General features: G+C 37.2%; 1 protein-coding gene across 2 annotated transcripts in view; it reads left to right on the top strand.

Annotated features, from left to right (window-relative positions):
• The window catches only part of Cntnap5c (contactin associated protein-like 5C), a gene marked incomplete at its 5' end in the record, with an annotated part of 856,281 nt that overhangs the window by 22,655 nt on the left and 812,572 nt on the right, over positions 1 to 21,054 (top strand). For both annotated transcript variants that reach the window (NM_001415869.2, NM_001047866.3), the window contains 5 exon segments: positions 1,732 to 1,734; positions 1,737 to 1,742; positions 1,745 to 1,755; position 1,757; positions 2,964 to 3,066. In NM_001415869.2, the coding sequence (NP_001402798.1) occupies positions 1,732 to 1,734; positions 1,737 to 1,742; positions 1,745 to 1,755; position 1,757; positions 2,964 to 3,066 (124 nt within the window).

The following is a 21,054-nucleotide window of genomic DNA, read 5'->3' on the forward strand; positions in this document are numbered from 1 at the left end:
GGTTCAACTGGAGGTCAACATGTAGAAGAATGCAGATCGATCCATGCTCATCAACCTGTACAAACTTAAGTCCAAGTGGATCAAGGACCTCCACATCAAACCAGACACACTCAAACAAATAGAAGAAAAACTAGGGAAGCATCTGGAACACATGGGCACTGGAAAAAATTTCCTGAACAAAACACCAATGGCTTATGCTCTAAGATCAAGAATCGACAAATGGGATCTCATAAAACTGCAAAGCTTCTGTAAGGCATAGTACAATGTGGTTAGAACAAAACAGAAACCAACAGATTGGGAAAAGACTTTTACCAATCCTACAACAGATAGAGGCCTTATATCCAAAATATGCAAAGAACTCAAGAAGTTAGACCGCAGGGAGACAAATAACCCTATTAAAAATGGGGTTCAGAGCTAAACAAACAATTCACTCTGAGGAATGCCGAATGGCTGAGAAACAACTAAAGAAATGTTCAACATCTTTAGTCATAAGGGAAATGCAAATCAAAACAACCCTGAGATTTCACCTCACACCAGTGAGAATGGCTAAGATCAAAAACTCAGGTGACTGCAAATGCTGGTGAGGATGTAGAGAAAAAGGAACACTCCTCCATTGTTGGTGGGGTTGCAGACTGGTAAAACCATTCTGGAAATCAGTCTGGAGGTTCCTCAGAAAATTGGACATTGAACTGCCTGAGGATCCAGTTATACCTCTCTTGGGCATATGCCCAAAAGATGCCCCAACATATAAAAAAGACACGTGCTCCACTATGTTCATCGCAGCCTTATTTATAATAGCCAGAAGCTGGAAAGAACCCAGATGCCCTTCAACAGAGGAATGGATACAGAAAATGTGGTACACCTATACAATGGAATATTACTCAGCTATCAAAAACATGACTTTATGAAATTCTTTCGCAAATGTTTGGAACTGGAAAATATCATCCTGAGTGAGCTAACCCAATCACAGAAAGACATACATGGTATGCACTCATTGATAAGTGGCTATTAGCTCAAATGCTTGAATTACCCTAGATGCCTAGAACAAATGAAACTCAAGACGGATGATCAAAATGTGAATGCTTCACTCCTTCTTTAAAAGGGGAACAAGAATCCCCTTGGCAGGGAAGAGAGAGGCAAAGATTAAAACAGAGACTGAAGGAACACCCATTCAGAGCCTGCCCCACATGTGGCCCATACATATACAGCCACCCAATTAGACAAGATGGATGAAGCAAAGAAGTGCAGACTGACAGGAGCCGGATGTAGATGGCTCCTGAGAGACACAGCCAGAATACAGCAAATACAGAGGTGAATGCCTGCAGCAAACCACTGAACTGAGAATAAGACCCCCGTTGAAGGAATCAGAGAAAGAACTGGACGAGCTTGAAGGGGCTCTAGACCCCATATGTACAACAATGCCAAGCAACCAGAGCTTCCAGGGACTAAGCCACTACGTAAAGACTATACATGGACTGACCCTGGACTCTGACCTCATAGGTAGCAATGAATATCCTAGTAAGAGCACCAGTGGAAGGGGAAGCCCTGGGTCCTCCTGAAGACTGAACCCCCAGTGAACTAGATTGTTGGGGGGAGGACGGCAATGGGGGGAGGGTTGGGAGGGGAACACCCATAAGGAAGGGGAGGGGGAGGGGGATGTTTGCCCGGAAACCGGGAATAACACTCAAAATGTATATAAGAAATACTCAAGTTAATTAAAAAAAATAACTGATTTCTTGACTGATTGGTCCTTTCTCTTATCCCTACCTTCATTGTTCACCATCATATTCTTTCCACATACCTTTACTTGAGTTTTGTTATATAGTACATTCATTAATAAAGACCCACAAAAACTAAAGCTACCTCGTGGAAGATGCAGAAAAAAAAAATCCTACAACTCATGATGACTAACTCCCCTAATCTGTCTTATAGTGCTACAACAGAACATCCAGGACGGAATCACTTATAAAGAATAGTTGTTGGCTGACACCTCTAGAGGATAAGCTATCAAGGTAGCACCCTGTAGCAAGCACAACACATTGAGTATTTTGACTGATGGAAAGAGGATGATAAAGTACACTTCTGAAACACTTAACCTACAGTGAGGGTGGAACTTTCAAAGATCCAGCCTCTTAGCATGGCATTAAATCTCAATGATAATTTGGTTGAGCACAAATATTTAAACCAGTTATGTATATCATTTGTGCTAAGTGTGAAAAACAAACCTTTCTGTCTGAAATCCTGTATCTATAGATTACTGTGAACTTGTAGGCATATAATCCTGTTGTCAAGACATATATTCATCTCTGACTTTATAGTGTTTAGTGTTTATTATTATCAAAGCAGCCATAGAATGTCCCTTACCAAGGAAGGATAGAAAGTTAGCTATTGAAGTTCCAATCAGTTCAAGATTATACAATATTTGAGACTATTTTCTTTCAGTTCCTGTAACATAAGTGAGGACATATATCAGTAGCACATTTTCCACTTGTTCACATAAAAGTTGTAGTCTGAAGTTCAAATTATCCTATTTTGATAGACACATTTATTGTAAGTGTCTTTTGAAGCTCAAATTGGGAGAATAAACTATGACCTCTAAGAGTCTTCCTTCTCATAGACTAAACCCAGACATGCTGTGAGACTTTACTCAAATGTTCAGCTAAAGAAAAGAATAGATAGCTAGGTTTTAAACTCAAACGAAACTGCCTGAGAGTTTTTGCTTACAATACTTACTATTGTTGTAGGCTCAAACCCCTCTATCTTTCATTTTCTCTACAATGAATGAAAGTCATACTATGTTTGAGGGGTTTGAGAAGTAACTGTAAATACTCAAACTGAAATTTTGCTTCCATCCTTTTCCAGGGCAGATAGTTAATAAATGAGAGCGCCTACATTTTGTTTCTTTGTAAAATTTTTCTTGCTCATAGAATCTGACCTCTCCTGCTCTTGCTATCTTTTCAGACAATTGTGATGAACCATTGGCCTCCTTCCTCTCACCACTGGCTTTTTTCAGCTCCTCAGATCTCAATGGAAGATTCAGCCCACCTCAACTCAACTGGAGAATAGGTAAGTATAATGATTAATCCTGAAATCCATGTGTTAGATGAGGATATCCTGAATGTTAAGAAGTGAGAAAATGTTCTGTCTATTCAAGGATAACATATAAAGTCACAGTTCAGATAGAAATCTAAATGAATAAGTCTATATAAAAAATGTTACAGGATATTTGATAATACTGGAATCACTCAGATTGTATTACTTACTGCAAAAACCCATATCTAGTTGTAGTATATTTCATCCCTAGCACACATTATTAATCCAGGAGCTTTCTGTTTATTGTTAACATAATTTAGTAAAGCCAACCATAGGTGAGAGGCAGGACAAACACCCAATTGATAGGGAGCAAACAGAGAAAAGTACACAGAGAGTAAAAGGAAATCAGGAGAACTGATACAGGGATAGACAGGAAGGAGAGACGAGGGACAATCAATTTGATATTTTTTTATTTGTGATTGCATGGAGGAGAACATCCTTTTGGGACATCTGCTGAGGATGAAGGTAAGCTAGGTGTTTTCTCTTCTCTCTGAGCTAGCAGGCTTTCACGCCAGAAGCTGGCTTCCTAATCTTTATTGGTAAAATTCAATGATTATCATCTTGTTAAAAGCAACACAAAAATACTTTCCATCATGTAATAGATAGTCAACATATTCCTCCCACCAAGAAATCTAACAATGCATTCTTTGTATTATGTTGCTGTTGCTGCTGCTGCTGCTGTTGCTTTTGTTGTTTATTGAGGTGCGAAATCTGGAGCCAAAGACTTCATGCATGTTAGAAACATTCTTTCTCAAGGGGCCATATAGGCATTCTGTGAAATTCTGTGTATAAACTATCACTTGCTTGTCTACAGACAATATGTGAGTGTATATGCTTGCTTATATGTATGCAATTATGTATTGTGAGAAGGATATTTCTGAGTGATATTTCTTGGGCATCATGCACTCTTATGAGGAAGGGTGACTCACTAGCCTGAAACTTGAAGTTAGGCTGTCTGTATTACTGTATATACTGCCCAGAGCTAGGATTACAAGGATGCACTACTATTCCTGTCTGTCTTTTTATCATGAGTTCTCTGGTATGATACACAGATTCTCACACTTATAGGTAACTACTCTATCCATTGAGCCATCCCTAGGCCTGTTAATTTAGTTTTTGGTCATCATAAGAACTACTGAATGATTTTTGTTTTTTTGTTTTTTAAATAATTGTTTTATTTGGTACATTTTATATGTCAGAATAAAGAGTTACCAAAGCAGGCTTCATGACAAGTTAATGAAACGTTTACTAAAATATATCAATACATTTAATTTACCAATAGATTGATATTACTATTTTAAAGTACATGTTTAATATGCTTAACAAAATGTAAGAACACAGATAGAGAATACCATGCCTAAGTACTTGGTCTGGTAAAACTAGAGAAGTTATACTTGACTAATCTCTAATGCAAAGTGAACTTAACCATATATAACGTTGGATATTTAGATGTATTTTGATATTGATTTTGTGATGTACAGAGACTGATATAGAGAAATAAATTATTTCTCTTTAAAAAGAACCTAACTTACAAAATTTTAAAATCTTATTAGTATAACATAGTTGTTCTTGATTAAGAAGTAGTTAAGTGTCAGGTCTAGGGAGATGGGTCAGAGGGAAAAAAAGTACTAGCCTTACCAGCATAGGGGTAGGAGTTCAGATCCTTAGAACCCATGTAAATACGAAGAGGGTGTGGTAACTGCCTGCACCCTTAGCATTCAGGAGAATGTTGTCTAGGCCTAGAGCAAACTGCCTAGCAAGACTAGAAAATATTAAGTTCCTGGATTAGAAAAGAGCTTGATGCAACATAGAAGGTGAACAACTGAATATTATTAGCTAGAGTTTCCTAACTATTCCTTTGAAAAAACACACTGACCAAAGGCAACTTAGGGAGGAAGTATTTATTCAAGCTTCCAGATTGCAATTCCTCATTGAAAGAAGCCTGGGCAGGAGTACAAGCATCAATCTGAAGGCAAGCTGTTTGCTATTACATTACCTTTAACCAAAGATCTTACTCACTTCCAAGGAAGTATAGAAGAAACCATGGAAGAGTAAAATGCTGCCTGATGATTTTGTTACAGCTTTAGCTTGCTTTTTATTACACCCTGGAACCATGTATCCAGGAGATAATATTCATAGTGTGCTAGCCTCCCTACATCTATTAACAGTAAAGACAATCTCCTGAGACATGTTCTTACATACAATCTGGTCAATCAGTGAAGAATCCATTCTTTCGTGACTACAGAGTATGTCAGGTTAATCTATCTAGTGAAACATTAATGTCAACTTTGGGCCTCTTGACACATATCCAGGTGCATGTACATTCACATACACACACACACACACACACACACACACACACACACACACACATAAACACACATTTGTATGCACACACACACATAAACATTTGTATGTACACACATCTACATTCATCACACTTATAAATGCATATAAATTTTTGTATACAAGTGAAGGATATCCATTGGCCTTTGCTCATTCATGCCCACTCCTCTCATCAGTGTATAACATGCATATATTAGGCTGACTATGGTAAATTTTCTATTTTGATTTACCTTTGCATTCTTGAATACATTTTAGTCAATTATTGAATTACTGATCTTTAAACCTTCAGTAGATTTGTTAACACTTTATGATTTTGAACACCACCAATTCTAATTTATATATTTGTTTATATACTTATAGTTTGTTTCATGCTATGTGTTAAAAGACCACTGTTATAATAGTATCAATAACTGAATATCAGAGTTTTAAATCATTTTAGAAAGCCATCTAAGGATACAGATATCTCTCACGATTCATTTGGTAGAAACAATAAAAGCATTGCTTGTATACTGAACATGATTCTTTCTTTCATTATCATTTCCAAACAATACTGTTCAGCAGTTGTTTATTTAGCATTTACTACATATCATATATTAGAGAGAATTGCTGTCTTTTTATACCAAACCATGAACTCCTATGGATGATATGCAGGATGCTCTGGAACTGAGTTCTTTTAATGTAATAGAGCTGTACTAGACTAAAAAGCTATTGGTATAACATCCATTCTAATAATCCAAGCTAGTCTTGTAAATTAGTACCAACTTTTATTAGTTGTTTTATTTCATTATCATATTACTCCATAGCAACACTACTATATAGTATGAATTGTAACATTTTTCAACTAATTATAGTTACTGGACTTCAGGGAAATGGCATAGTTTTCCCAACATCATACTGTAGGAAAATACTTGGGTTAAAACACAACTCAACTAAATTCAGGATTTATGCTTATTACTGCTGTAATAGCATCTTGTTTCATTATCAAAGTTGGGAGAGGGATGGAGCAGCAAGAAAAATAGCTTCAAAATTGACCAGCCAGAGCTCACATGTTAGTCATGATACTCTGGTGTTCCATAGGGGTCAGCAAGCCACTGGCGAAGCTCAGAGTTACATCTTTGCCATAGAGGATGATACCTGTCATGCAGTATTACTGAAGAGCTAGACTACAAGCCCATGTTGAGAAGAACTTTAGCACTGTGAGACAGAAAGCTAGAAAACAAGCAGTGAGGCCTCGTTTTTACTTGAGGAACAAAACACATGTTGAGTCATTTTAATACAGCTCTAGAAATGGTTCCCAGGATAATTAGTCTATCTCCAAGGACACTTATTTATTTTGGATCTAGTTTTAGGCCACTTACCTCTTTCCTAGACATGTACTGACTGGAGACACTATCTCTATAGTGATTAATTATACTTGTCTGTTTCTGGCTTAGTGGGGAGCCTGGGTACTCTACCATAGACCAGTGTGTGTGAGAAAGAGATTAGTGACTGACTCCCTTACTATCTTTGTTAGAGTCTTAACTGAGAAGAAAGAAAAGGAGCTTCAGTCATGAAGTTGGGATACAGCAATTAGAACTTACCCTCTACGCCAGTGTGTAGTGTAATGGCAGGACTCTCATTGTCCCTTTGAGGCAAGCCTGCCTGTCTCTCTATCTCTGTGTCTCTGTCTTTCTCTGTCTCTCTCTCTCTGTCTCTTCATCTCTTTCTCTGTGTGTGTCTGTGTCTGTGTCTGTGTCTGTCTGTCTCTCTCTCTCTCTCTCTCTCTCTCTCTCTCTCTCTCTCTCTCTCTCTCTCTCTCGTGTGTAAATCACCAGGAGGGTACCTTTTCCTGTGACATTGCCCAAACTATATACCAGATGTTTTGTCTGTGTATTAATTAAATGAATGTACAAATCAAACTGTTTCTGAAAAGTTTTTCTAATTTTATTTTCTTAGATATTTTATGTATTTAAATTTCAAATGTTATCCTATCCCCCATCCATATTTTCCCCTCCTCCTGCTTCTATGCAGATGCTCCCACTTCCACCTACCTACTCCTACCTCAATGTTCTGACATTCCTCTACCCTGGGGAAATGAGACTTCACAGTACCAAGGGCTTTTCCTCCTATTGATGCAGGACAATGCCATCTACTGCTACATATGTGGCTGGAATCATGGTTCAAATTAGGTGTACCCATTGTTTGTTGGTTTAGTCCCCAGGAAGTCTTTTGGGGTCTTGTTGTTTGATATTGTTGTTCTTCCTATGATTTTAAAAATCCCTTCAGCTCCTTCAGTCTTTTCTCTAAATCCTCCATTGGGGTCCCCTTGTTTAATCTAATGGTTGGCTGCAACCATCCTAATTTGTATCAGTAAGGCTCTGGCAGAGCCTCTCAGGAGACACCCATATCTGGCTCCTGTCACCAAGCATTTCTTGGCATCAGCAATAATGTCTGAGGTTGGTGGTTACATTTGGGATATATAACCTGAATTGCAAACTAATTGTTTGGGGTAATTAATAGGCAATGCTTCCTTGACTTTTCAAAATTACCTCTTATATGTTAGACACTGTACTAGAATTTTCACACGATTGCTCAAAACAGATAAGAATGCTATTTTTAAAGGATTGATTGTTTGAAGAGTTGACTGTGTGCTGGGTTCACAAACATGTGAACTTAAGTCTGTTACCCAGATAAAAATCTAGAATGAATAGTATAAACTCAGTAACCCAAGCATTGTAAAAGGTAAATGGAATTAGTGGGAAAGTTGGGCCATGGTAGCCATATAGTGCAACCAAATCAATGAGCTTTTATATCAGTTAGAACTTGCCTCATTAGAAGAAAAAACATGAGGGAGGAATTCAAAGGTCGCTTACTCTTCCTAAAGACCTTACATGCTATAAAGCGTGGCTCGCAACTACATGTAAATACAACTTATATGATTAAGATGCCGTCTTCTGGCCTTTATGCGCATCACACACACACACACACACACACACACACACACACACACACACACACACGCGCGCGCGCAAATATCTGGGACATATATGCATAAATAAAAATAAAATATTTTTAAAATTAGTTTGTATCCCCTTTGGGAATTAAATGTATAACCTAAGAACTTCAAGAATTTAAAATGTATACACATATGAGTGGATAAAGTAATGAATATATATGTATGTAAATATATACCTACATAGGAAATATATATGCATATATTATGATTATATTAGTTAAAAACATGAAAGCATGGTAGCATTCTGAAGAACAGATTTTTTTCCTGTGAATGGACAAGAGAGTGCAACATTTAGCAAACTAAAAAAAAACCACTCAGTATTAGCTGACACTGAAAATTTCAGAAAAAATGTTTTTCTTTTTCTCACACTAGATTTATGTCCTGTTCATAAACTATGAAGGCTCAAAATGAATGAGAGTCTGAAAATCCCTACTTTATATGTAATCTTTTAAATCTTTCATTTTATGAATAAACAGACATCAAATATACCCCCTCTAGTTCCACAGGTACCAAATGCTGTACTTTCTGATAGCGTCAAAGGTATCAAAGAACTTCTCCATTAGTACAGGATTGTGTATTCAGGAATTCACACTTTTTGCAAGCTTATGTAACATATAACTTAAAAATATCGTGGCAGAAGGTATTGCTGGTTTGCCTCACGTACATCAGGCACCTTCCACAGAGGAATGTGCCTCATTTCCATTTCCAAGGTGACAGATCTTCAACACAAGGAAGAATGCCATGGCTATACCACAAATTCATCAAGAAAACTCTTCCCACATCCTCACTCTACCCAGGGGCACAGTCTGCATGTCTCTGTCCAGAGTATATTTATAACATCAATAATGTACAGAGAAATAAATCTGCATAATTCTTATTAGCTCAGTAATTTTCCCTATGGTGTTATTGAGGCAAAAGAAGCAACTGTATATTAATTTTATATATTAATAATTTGACATCTATGAACCCTGTAAAACAGTTACTGCAATTAGTTCATTGATACAGACTTCTCTTCCCATACTCTATTTGGGTGTACATTTTGTGGATATTTGTTTTACAGCCTTGACATATTTCAAATGTACAGTAGCAGATTGTTATTAATAACTCTGCCAACTGTGCCACTGGAACATCAGAATTTTTCTGTTGTTACAGCAGCTAGGTCTTGAACTCAGGCTGGCATGGATATTACTTTGCAGATGAAGATAAACTTCTGATCCTCCTTCCTCTGTCTCCTCAGTACTGTGATTATAGGCTTTTGGGGACATACATGAATTATACAGTGCTGGTGATCAAATCCTGAGTAGGCACTGCACCAGCTATCTGTCATTTTCAGCCCCTTAATGTAGTACTTTGCATAATGGTATATAATTACAGCACCCTGGTTTAGTTAATTACATTCATTTTTGTCCTTCATGTCTCTGTTCTTTCCAAAATCACTACCTCTTGTAGATATCTAAGCCCCAGTTTTGACACATGAATAGGTACACTCAAACATAGCCATCTTCCCTAAACTAGGTTAGAACTCGTAGAGACTGGGGATTATGTCATATATCTGTACAGAATTTTTCTTTTCCAAGGACATGGCTGAAAAGTACTAAGCAATAAATAAATTTCAGAGTATGATATTTGGTCAATTATAAGCCATAGGTCTCACACAAATGTAGAATGACCACATCAAGAAACATACAACTCATTAAGAATGGAAGTGAGAAGACAGAAATGTTTAAGAAGTGTGAGGTCTTGAAAAATGAAGGAAAAAGGAAATATTATAATAAATTTGCAGACAGGTGTAAAACTAATTAATGTTTGTATTCTTTAGGATTTTCTAGAAAGATAGAAAACTATTTACATATATATTTACCCATGCCTATGAACATATATGTAAAAAAATACGATATACACATATTTGTTGTTAATAAATACATATATGTAAAGAAATACAACTAGGCATATAATAGATGTTACAGATATGCAGGAACAGGCTCTTTGTGGAACTTAATCATGTGGTCATAGAAGCATGAAAGGACCCCTTGATCTTTCTACAAGCTAGAGAACCAGGGAAGCTAGTACATCCTTGTGAGCTCAGAGATCTGAGAATAGAGATAGTTGTTGGAATAACTCTTGAGCTGCAGCTTGAGAATGGGCAACTGTCTCTGAAACTCTCCAAAACAAAAAGTGTTTGAGACTGAAGTCCTGCTGGGTAAGAGAAGGAGAGACCAGGTATCTCAGTCACAGGTGCAAGTACACCACTGCTCGAACTCCTTATTTTATCTGATCCTTGAAGCACTGCATGTCATCTTCTCAATAGATGAAAATTGAGCCACCCCACTAAGGGTCACGATTAAAATGCTAATCTCTATCAGAAATATCCTCTCCTACACCTGGAGACAATATTTTAGAAGCTGTCTGGGTGTTCCTTAACTAAATCAGATTGACACTTGTAACTAACCATCACCATATCTTACATGCTGCCAAAAGTCTACAGGAAGGACTTTCATTAGCTAGCATGTATCTTCCTTCCTGGTTTCTGAAATCTAATCATTCTTCAAATAGAAAAACTTGTGATTTGCAAGGACAAGTGATTTGGTTTGGACAACTAAATAATCAGGATGGAAGTGTGTTATAACAGAGCCCTGAGATTTATTTAGTTTTTCTTTTTTTGTTTGTTTGGGGTTTTTTGTTTGTTTTGTTTTTCTTTTCTTTTGCCTTTCCTTTTATTGGATATTTTCTTTATTTACATTTCAAATATTCTCCCCTTTTATGATTTCTCCTTGGGACACCCCTATTCCATCCCCTCTACCTCTGCTTCTATGAGGGTGCTCACCCACTGTCTCCTGCCTCCTCCCCTGGTATTCCCCTACACTGGTGCATCAATCCTTCACAGGACCAAGGGCCTCCCTTCCCATTGAGGCCCATGGCCATCATCTACTACATATGTGGCTGGAGCCATGGATCCCTCCATGTGTATTCTTTGCTTGGCGATTTAGTTAGTCACTAGGAGCTCTGGGGTTTCTGGTTCGTTGATACTGCTGTTCTTCCTATGGGGTTGCAAACCCCTTCAGCTTCTTCAGTCCTTTCTCTAACTCCTCTACTGGTGACCCGTTCTTAGTCCTGTGGTTGGCTGTCAGCATCTGCCTCTGTATTCATCAGGCTCTGGCAGAGCCTCTCAGGAAACAGCTATATCAGGATTCTATCAGCATGCATTTCTTAGCACCTGCAATAGTGTCTGGGTTAGGTAACTATATATGGGATGGATCCCCAGGTGTGACATTCTCTAGATGGCCTTATCTTCGGTCTGTCCTCCACACGTTGTCTCCATATTTCCTCCTGTGAGTATTTTGTTCCCCCTTCTAAGAAGGACTGAAAATATTTTCTTAACAGTCTATTGAGTCATGTGTGTTCCTGTTGCAATAATTATCATTTTCATGTTTCTTCTGTGTTGTGTCAACCAGCTTTGCATCTGAGTGTTCGAAATTGTTACTTTATTTTCCTGAAGATGAAATCCACATTGTAAAAGTCTCATTTCAATGAAATTCTGTTCTGCAGACCTGGAGGTGCTCAGTAGCATTTTCTGAGACAATGTGAAGAAATAAACATCTGTTTACTCCAGACATGGCACTTTTGACTCCAAGCAAGGAGTCCACTCAAATCTTACTCAATGAACCATTGCATGTCTTGTTCGAACTACTGTGACTCAGAAATCACTTACTACAACATTAATGATTCATTAGAAATGAAGGCCTGAAAAGCCCAGCTTCATCCCTCAGACAGTTCAGAAGATCTAGCGGTCTTCTCTTTCTACACAATTATAGTGATTATAACATCTAGGGGATATTGTGAATATGAGCTGCTCCTAGAACTTCATGAGACATGTGAATTTTGCTTATTTCCTGACTCTTTTAAGTGTTCCTCTTCCATCCAAGACAGACATTTTAATTCAGATTTTTTTCTTTTCAACAAACTGTATCCTTGCACTCAGACATGCTAAACCATTTGAAATAGGGGAAAAGATTTTCCTGCAAGTTCTGGACATCATTTAAAATATTAAAATCCCCTAGGAAACACATAAAATCCACTATGCACTGAAAATATTTACTTCCAATGTATAACAGCAGATTTGAGTATATTCAAGTCTGACTGTAAACAGGAAGAAAGCATACAGCTGGTAAATGTATACCAGCACATAATGACCAGCCAAAATGAGAGGGAGAATCCAGGAAGGCTATGATCCATCCACAATGCAAATAATCAGTTCCACTGGGAAATAAAATAAAAATAAAATAAAAATAGCAACCTTAATGCAGCTGTTATGTAAATCAGGAAAGATCTGTCATCCCAGCTTGGGAGTTGAAGACTAGATGGTTAAAAATCTTCCTTAACTCCCAGATTTGTTAATTCACCTGTTGAGGGGGGTTAGCAAATGGAATTTGTTCTATTCCTTCCACAGCTCCTCAACCTCTTACAAGGAAAATGAAAAGGAATAAAGTGCACTAATCATTTTTGAAAGGTACCGGAAAGAGCACTAAGCTAATGTTAGTGGCCATTCCTTAGTCAGCCAAGTCAGTCTACATAATTAAGGTTTAGGTAAGATCTCTGTGGGTTAGATGTTTGTGCAGAAAGATTTAAGTTGGGGGATTAATTCAGCTGGGCTTTCACAAACTCTGTCAATAGGAAATTCAGGATCTATTGCCAAGGTTCAAACTTCCAAGATGTGATTTAGATCTTGACAATTAGGGGAAGAATTTTAGGTACCCTGTGCAATTAAAACACAAATAACCAGAGTTCTTAGCATCCAAAGGAAGAGCCTTCATGGATGTCTTTCCAATGAAACAAAGTTCGGAAATAATCTTTAACATTAACACTTGAAATTTTAAGTCTGTTCCCTCACTTGCATACATATTTTTAGATGTTTGCATTTAGAAGTACAGATCATATACCTCTGTCATGGCAGTTTGTTTACATGGAGAATTTGGTTCCTTTATATGTCATCATTCCAAGTTCATGGTTGAAAAAGGCTTAGAGTTCTTAACTCTCTATTTTGGCAGAGAATAATACACATACCACACTACACATAAACACACACACACACACATACACACACACCACACACACAATGTGACATATACAACACAACACATACAAGCAGACCCAGCACAAATAACAGACTATACTCACACACAGAAAACATATTCACATATCCCACACAATTCATACACCAGAACATGCACACACACACACACCCCAGAAATTGCACACATACCACCCTGGACCATATCACTCACAGACCATACACACACACATACACACAAACACACACACACAATGAAACATATACAACACAACACATACAAGCAGACCCAGCATAGATAGCAGACCATACTCACACACAGAAAACATATTCACATACCCTACACAATTCATACACCACAACATGCACACACACACACACACACACACACACACACACACACCAGAAATTGTACACATACCACCTTGGACCACACCACTCACAGACTATACACACACACACACACACACACACACACACACAAACACAAACACACTCACACATATCATACCACATCATATCTCACACATATACAATACACCCACATACATATACAAAATGACATATTCATGTAATACAACAGCAACAAAAACGCACATACACACAATCTTTCTTGGCAATGCTAGTTATTAACAATCCACAGAAGTCTTTGGGATTTTCTTTACATTTTGATTCATTTCACTATGAGAAAATGGGACTAGAAAGGAAGAATCAAAATTCATTAGTGTGGGTAGCCTCATAAGTTAAAGAACACTGAGGACCCCATAATGGTAGTCACATCATGCATGCTTGCTGAATGAAAGCTCCAGGCTCCCAGATGAGCCGGCTGAAGCCCATGATTTCCATTTAATGCACTTCAAATAAGTTCAGGACTGGGGATGTAGGTCACTTGGTGAAACACTTAAAATATGTACAAAGGGTATTGGTCATTTCCCAGCACAGAATAAAGGAAATGTGGTAGTGTGCCTGTGAAACACCCTATTCTAGAATACAACTGAAATTTCATAGTTTTGAATGACTAAGGAGCTTGGGATAATATTAAAGTTTACCAAGTTTATGAACTATGAAATACATGATAAATGTTAGCCCTCTTTTTTTAATCATGAAATCAATATTAAAAATATGTCTTTGTGTTCCTCCCTTTTCTCCTCCTGTTTTCTATTCCTTTACTCTTTTCTTCTTTCAGATCTTTTCCTTTCATTTCCTTCTTTTCTTTGTCTTTTTAACTAACAATTTTATTCTTCTGCTCAGAGCAGCCTTGAACTAACATATGCTCCTGCTTTGGCCTCTTGACTGCTGAGAATACGAGCCTGAACACAATCCCCAGATATGAGACAGCTCCTAAGCAGGCCTCCATAAATGCAGTTATCAATATCCTGCGGGATCTATGCAGTCATAACTGCCTGAGTGGACTAGTTGATAGCATCTAATTTAAACATGTGACCTAACGATAAAATGAGAGAAAAAATGGATTATTAAACACTTTCATTTGTATAGATGTTGGCACTTTCTATTTGTCATGATCAGTAAGAAAACAGAGAAAGTTCTGAGCCTCTTAAACACACAAAGCTGTGAAAATCATCCTTACTTTCCTCCTCTGGAGAACATACAGCCTTGTGTATTAGTATTAATCATGTGGCTACACCAAAACATCACAGAGTAGTAGCAATGAAATAATTTGTTACACCAAGAATACCTTCTATAATATTTCATTGTGTGTGTATATGCCCCCTCCTGTGTGTGCGTGTGTGTGTGCATGTATGTCTGTGTGTGTGTGCATGTGTGTGCATGCACATGCACCTGCATACTCATGCCTGAGTCCTGGAGACAAGAACCTAGGATATCATGCATGCCAGTCAGATACTAGTCTATGTACATATGTTCTACTTGTCTGCAGAAGCCATAATAGAACATGGGATACATGGAGCTGAATCTACAGGTGTTGTGCGTTCCCCGATGTAGGGGTTAGGAATCCACTTTGAGTCCTCCACAAGAGGATTACGTGAGTCATTTTTACAGACTTATCCGATGTGATTTCATCTTTTTAAAAATCTCCTTGTGTATTTGGTGAAGTTCCCGCTTAGTTTTTCTCTAGAGCTTTGTTAGTCCTTAAACTTGAACTATGGCATACAGATTATCCTGTAGTATACATGTTCCATGATACAAGAATCAGGTGTATGGTTCATCCAAGATTTTCCCAGACTTAGGGGTCTTTGCTCATCCAAGATCTTATTTTATATGTAGGAGAATGTTCTACAAAGAGGAGCAGGTACCTTGCTGAATGTTACAGGTATAGGCATATGTGAGCATAATGTTATTAAATTTAGACACATTATATAGTATAATACTCATAGAAGGGCCTCTCATGTGTATAGTTGTATGTAATTTCATGTATGTGTATAAGTGTGTGTCAAAGGAAAACATCCTGTGTCATCTTCAGGCTCCATTTACCTTACTACTACTACTACTACTACTACTACTACTACTACTACTACTACTACTATTACTACTACTACTACTACTACTACTATTACTACTACTACTACTACTACTATTACTACTATTACTACTACTAAAACTACTACTACTACCACTACTACTACTACTACTACTACTAATAATAATAATAATAATAATAATAATACAACTATTACTACTACAACTACTAATACATCTTCTACTAATTGGTATTATCATCATTAGTAATAGTAATATTATATGATGAGATATTATAAATCAATGTTATTACTATTATGAAGATGATTATTATTATTTTGAGGTAGGATATATCAATGGTCTGAAACTTGTAGCTATTTAAATTATCTAACATTTATATAGATAAAGACATCAAAGGCCTAAGCTGAGGTAAAAACTGAATAGCTTATCTAGGTAGGTATGTTTTCTGAACTATCTACAAAATACCTATTTAATAGCCTGATGCTACAACTAAACTTATCTCTTTAGAAATCTCTTTTTCTCTTTGTCATTCTACCTAGGACATCTTCCTTTCTTTTAAGCTTTTCCAAACCCAAGAGAGATGCTTAGCTTTCCTTCCTAGAATACTATTTTATCTGTGTAATGCTAGCTGCTTTTCTATTGTTCCTGTAAGGTCCCAGAAGAGCAAATCCCTATCTCTTACACAGAGGATGAGCTCCTTCCATAAATTCTCTTCCAAGCCAAAAAAGAGGGTAGGAAGAAGGCATGGGGGAGGGAGTGGAAAGAAATAGAGAGGGAGGAAAACAGGGAGGAAAAGGGAGAGAATAAAAGAGAGTGGAGGAGCTCTTTCAAAGGTCCAATGGCTATTCAAGAAGTCTCCTAAAATCTTTCATAAGCTAAAGCATTTCAGTCATGGGGGGAAGACTGCAAACCAAATAGTTAAGGGCTGACCCATTTCACCTTTATGCTGCTGGGGTAGCTCAAGGCCAGATCACTGTGCCTCCAGTCATAGAGAAAATAACTCTCACAAGGAACTTGTTTTTAAACAGGAAGGAACTCCTCTCTGCAATCATAACAGAAAAAAAATGCAGCAACTGTTCTTTCTTCAATATTCTTATCTATGGAAGCTTTTAGAGACCAACCTAAACTATCTCATCAGAAAACATCTAACCCATCCTGGCCCAAGAGGAAACTGCCTAGTGCCTCTGGATACAGGAATATAGGAGGAGTCAGCTGCAGGAAGGAACAGTCCAGGTCTGTGCCCGGAACTGAACCAAACCAGTCAAACTGATCCTTGCACCCAAATCCTGCTGGAGGCAGGGGATGGGGGGGGGGAAGCTGGACCCTCAGAAGTGCAGACACTCCTAGGAAATCAGGGGAAACTACTCTCTGTCCACATTCCCAACCCAAGAGGAAAACACCTAAGGTCGTCTGTGCACTCTGGTCACAGGAGAAATAGTGGTAAGGACCCTTTCAGTTCCTGCCCTCCCCAAGAGCTGAAAAACTGCCGCCAGGAGTGACTACATGCTTGAGAGCAGAACAGTCTGTTCCCTGAACCTGCTGAAAGAAAACAGGAAAACAGATCTACAGGAATACTGACAGTCCTATAGGAGGGTCAAGCCACAATCAGAAACAGCAAGAGAAGCTAATACCAGAGACAACCTTATGGCAAGATGCAAGCACAAGAACTCAAGCAAAAGAAATCAAGACTACTTGGCATCATCATAGCCAGTTCTCCCACCACAGCAAACATAGGTTATCCAACCACACTGGAAAAGCAATATTTAGATTTAAAATAACACTTTATCATGATGATGGAGGACTTTAAGGAGATCATAAGTAACTACTTTAAGGAAGTACAGGACAACACAAGTAAACAAGTAGAAACCCTTAAAGAGGAAACACAAAAATCACTTAAGAATTACAGGAAAATGCAACGAAATGGAAGATATTGAATAAAACTATCCAGGACTTAAAAATGGAAACATAACTAATAAAGAAAGCACATAGGGAGACAACCCTGGAGAAAAAAAAACCTAGGGAAGAGATCAGGAGTCATAGATATAAGCACCACCCCCAGAACGGAAGAGATAGGAGAAAGAATCTCAGGAGCATAAGATACCATAGAAAACATTGACACAACTGTCAAAGAAAATGTAAAATGCAAAAAGATCCTAAACTAAAACATCCAGGAAATCCAGGACAAAATGAGAAGATCAAACCCAAGAATAAAAGGTAGAGAAGAAAGTGAAGACTCCAAAATTAAAGGGCCAGTAAATATCTTCAACAAAATTATAGAAGAAAACTTCCCTAACCTAAAGAAAGTGATACCCTAAGGATATACATGAAGCCTACAGAACTCCAAATAGATTAGACCAGAAAAAATTTCTCCCTTCACATAATAATCAAAACACCAAAGGCACAAAACAAAAAAAAAAGAATATTAAAAACAGTAAGGGGAAAAGGTCAAGTAACATATAAAGGCAGAACTATAAGAATTATACCAAAGACTATGAAAGCCAAAAATCCTGGGTATATGTCATACAGACCTTAAGAGAACAGAAATGTCAACCCAGGCTACTATATCCAGTAAAACTCTCAATTAACATAGAGGAAGAAACCAAGATATTCCATGACAAAACCAAAGTTACCCAATATCTTTCAACAAATCCAGCCCTACAAAGGTTAATAGAGGGAAAAGTCCAACACAAGGAGAGAAAAAACAAGAAAAGAATCTCCTTACAATGAAACCAAAAGAAGAGACACACACAAATATAATTCCACCTCTAAGTATGAAAAAAATAGGAAGTAACAATCACTATACCTTAATATATTTCAATAGCAATGGATTCAATTCCCCAATAAAAAGACATAGACTAAAAGACTGGATAAGTAAAGAGGACCCAGCATTTTGCTGTATACATGAAACATACCTCAGAGACAAAGACAGACACTACCTCAGAGTAAAAGGCTTGAAAACCATTTTCCAACAAATGGTTCAAAGAAGCAAGCTGGAGAAGCCATTATAATATCGAATAAAATCGACTTTCAACCAAAAGTCATCAAAAAAAGGTAAGGAAGGGCACTTCATCTTCATCAAAGGAAAAATCCACCAAGATGAACTCTCAACTAAATATCTATGTTCCAAATAGAAGGAAACCTACATTCATAAAAGAAGCTTTATTACAGCTCAAATCATACATTGCACCTCACACAATAATAGTAGGAGATTTCAATTTTCCACTCTCATCAATGGACAGATAATCAAACAGAAACTAAACAAAGACATAGAGAAACAGGTCATGAAAACAGAAATTAAACAGAGACGTAGACAAACTAAGAGAAGTCATGAACCAAATGGACTTAACAGATATTTATAGAACATTCCATCCTGAAGCAAAAGATTATACATGCTTCTCAGCATCTCATAGTATTTTCTGCAAAATTGTCCATGAACTTAGTAACAAAACAGACCTCAACAGATACAGGAAGACAGAAATAATCCAATGTATCCTATCAGATCAGTACAGACTAAGGCTGGTCTTCAATAACAACAACAAAAGAATACCAACATATACATGGAAGTCTAACAATGCTTTACTCAATAATATCTTGGTCAAGAAAGAAATAAAGAAAGAAATTAAAGACTTCTTACAATATAATGAAAATGAACGTACAACATACCCAAACTTATGGGACACAATAAAAGCAGTACTAAGAGGAAAACTCATAGTTCTGAGTGCCTGAGAAAAGAAACAGGAGAAAACATACAACAGCAGTTTGACAGCACACTTAAAAGCTTTGTAACAAAAAGAAGTAAATACACAAGATGAGTAGAAGGCAGGAAATAACCAAACTCAGTGCAGAAAAAAATCATGTAGAAACAAAAAGGCTACATAAACAATCAACAAAATCAACAGCTTATTCTTTGAAAAAAAATCAACAAGATACATAAACCCTTAGCCAGACTAATCAGAGGGCACAGAGACTGTGTCCAAATTATCAAAATCAGAAAGGAAAAGGGAGACAAAACAGCAGAATCTGAGGAAGTTCAAAAAATCATCAGATCCAATTACAAACACCTATATTCAACAAAACATGAAAATCTGGAGGAAATGGACAATTCTCTAGACAGATACCAGGTACCAAAGTTAAATCAGGAACAGATAAATAATCTAAACAACCCCAAACTCCTAAAGAAATCGATGTAGTTATTTAAAGTCTCCCAACCAAAAGGAGCCCAGGACCAGATGCATTTAGTACAGAATTCTAACAGAACTAAATAGAAGACCTCATACCAATATTGTCCAAATTATTCCACAAAATAGAAACAAACGGAGCAATACAAAATTCCTCCTATGAATCCACAATTACTCTTGTACCTAAACCACACAATGACCCAACAAAGAAAGAGAACTTCAGAGCAATTTCTCTTATGAATATTAACACAAAAATACTCAATAAAATTCCTGCAAACTGAATCCAAGAATACATCAAAACGATCATCCACCACGATCAAGTAGGCTTTAACCTAGGCATGCAGGGATAGTTCAATATACAGAAATCCATCAACACAATGCACTGTATAAAAGAAAAAACTCAAAGATAAAACAGCATCATCATTTCATCAGATGCTGAGAAAGCATTAAACAAAATTCAATACTCCTTCATGATAAAAGTCCAGGAAATAACAGGAATTCAAGACCCATATCTAAACATAGTAAAAGCAATATAAAGCAAACCTGTAGCTAACATCAATCTAAATGAAGAGAAACTTGAATCAATCCCACTAAAATCAGGGACTAGACAAGGCTGCCCACTCTCTCCCTACTTATTCAATATAGTTTTCTATGTCCTAGCCCAAGCAATCAGACAACAAAAGGAGGTCAATGGGATACAAATTGGAAAGGAAGAAGTCAAAATATCTCTATTTGTTGATGAAATGAAAGTATACTTAAGTTACCGCAGAAGTTCAACCAGAGAACTACTAAGCGTGATTAAAAAAAAAAAAAAAAAAAAAAAAAAAAAAAAAAACTTCAGCAAAGTTACTGGGTATAAAATTAACTCAAGCAAATCAGTAGCCTTCCTCTACTTGGATAAATAGGCTGAAAAAGTA

Source organism: Rattus norvegicus, chromosome 13, assembly GCF_021556685.1.
Source record: "Rattus norvegicus strain SHRSP/BbbUtx chromosome 13, alternate assembly SHRSP_T2T, whole genome shotgun sequence".
NCBI classification, from domain to species: domain Eukaryota; kingdom Metazoa; phylum Chordata; class Mammalia; order Rodentia; family Muridae; genus Rattus; species Rattus norvegicus.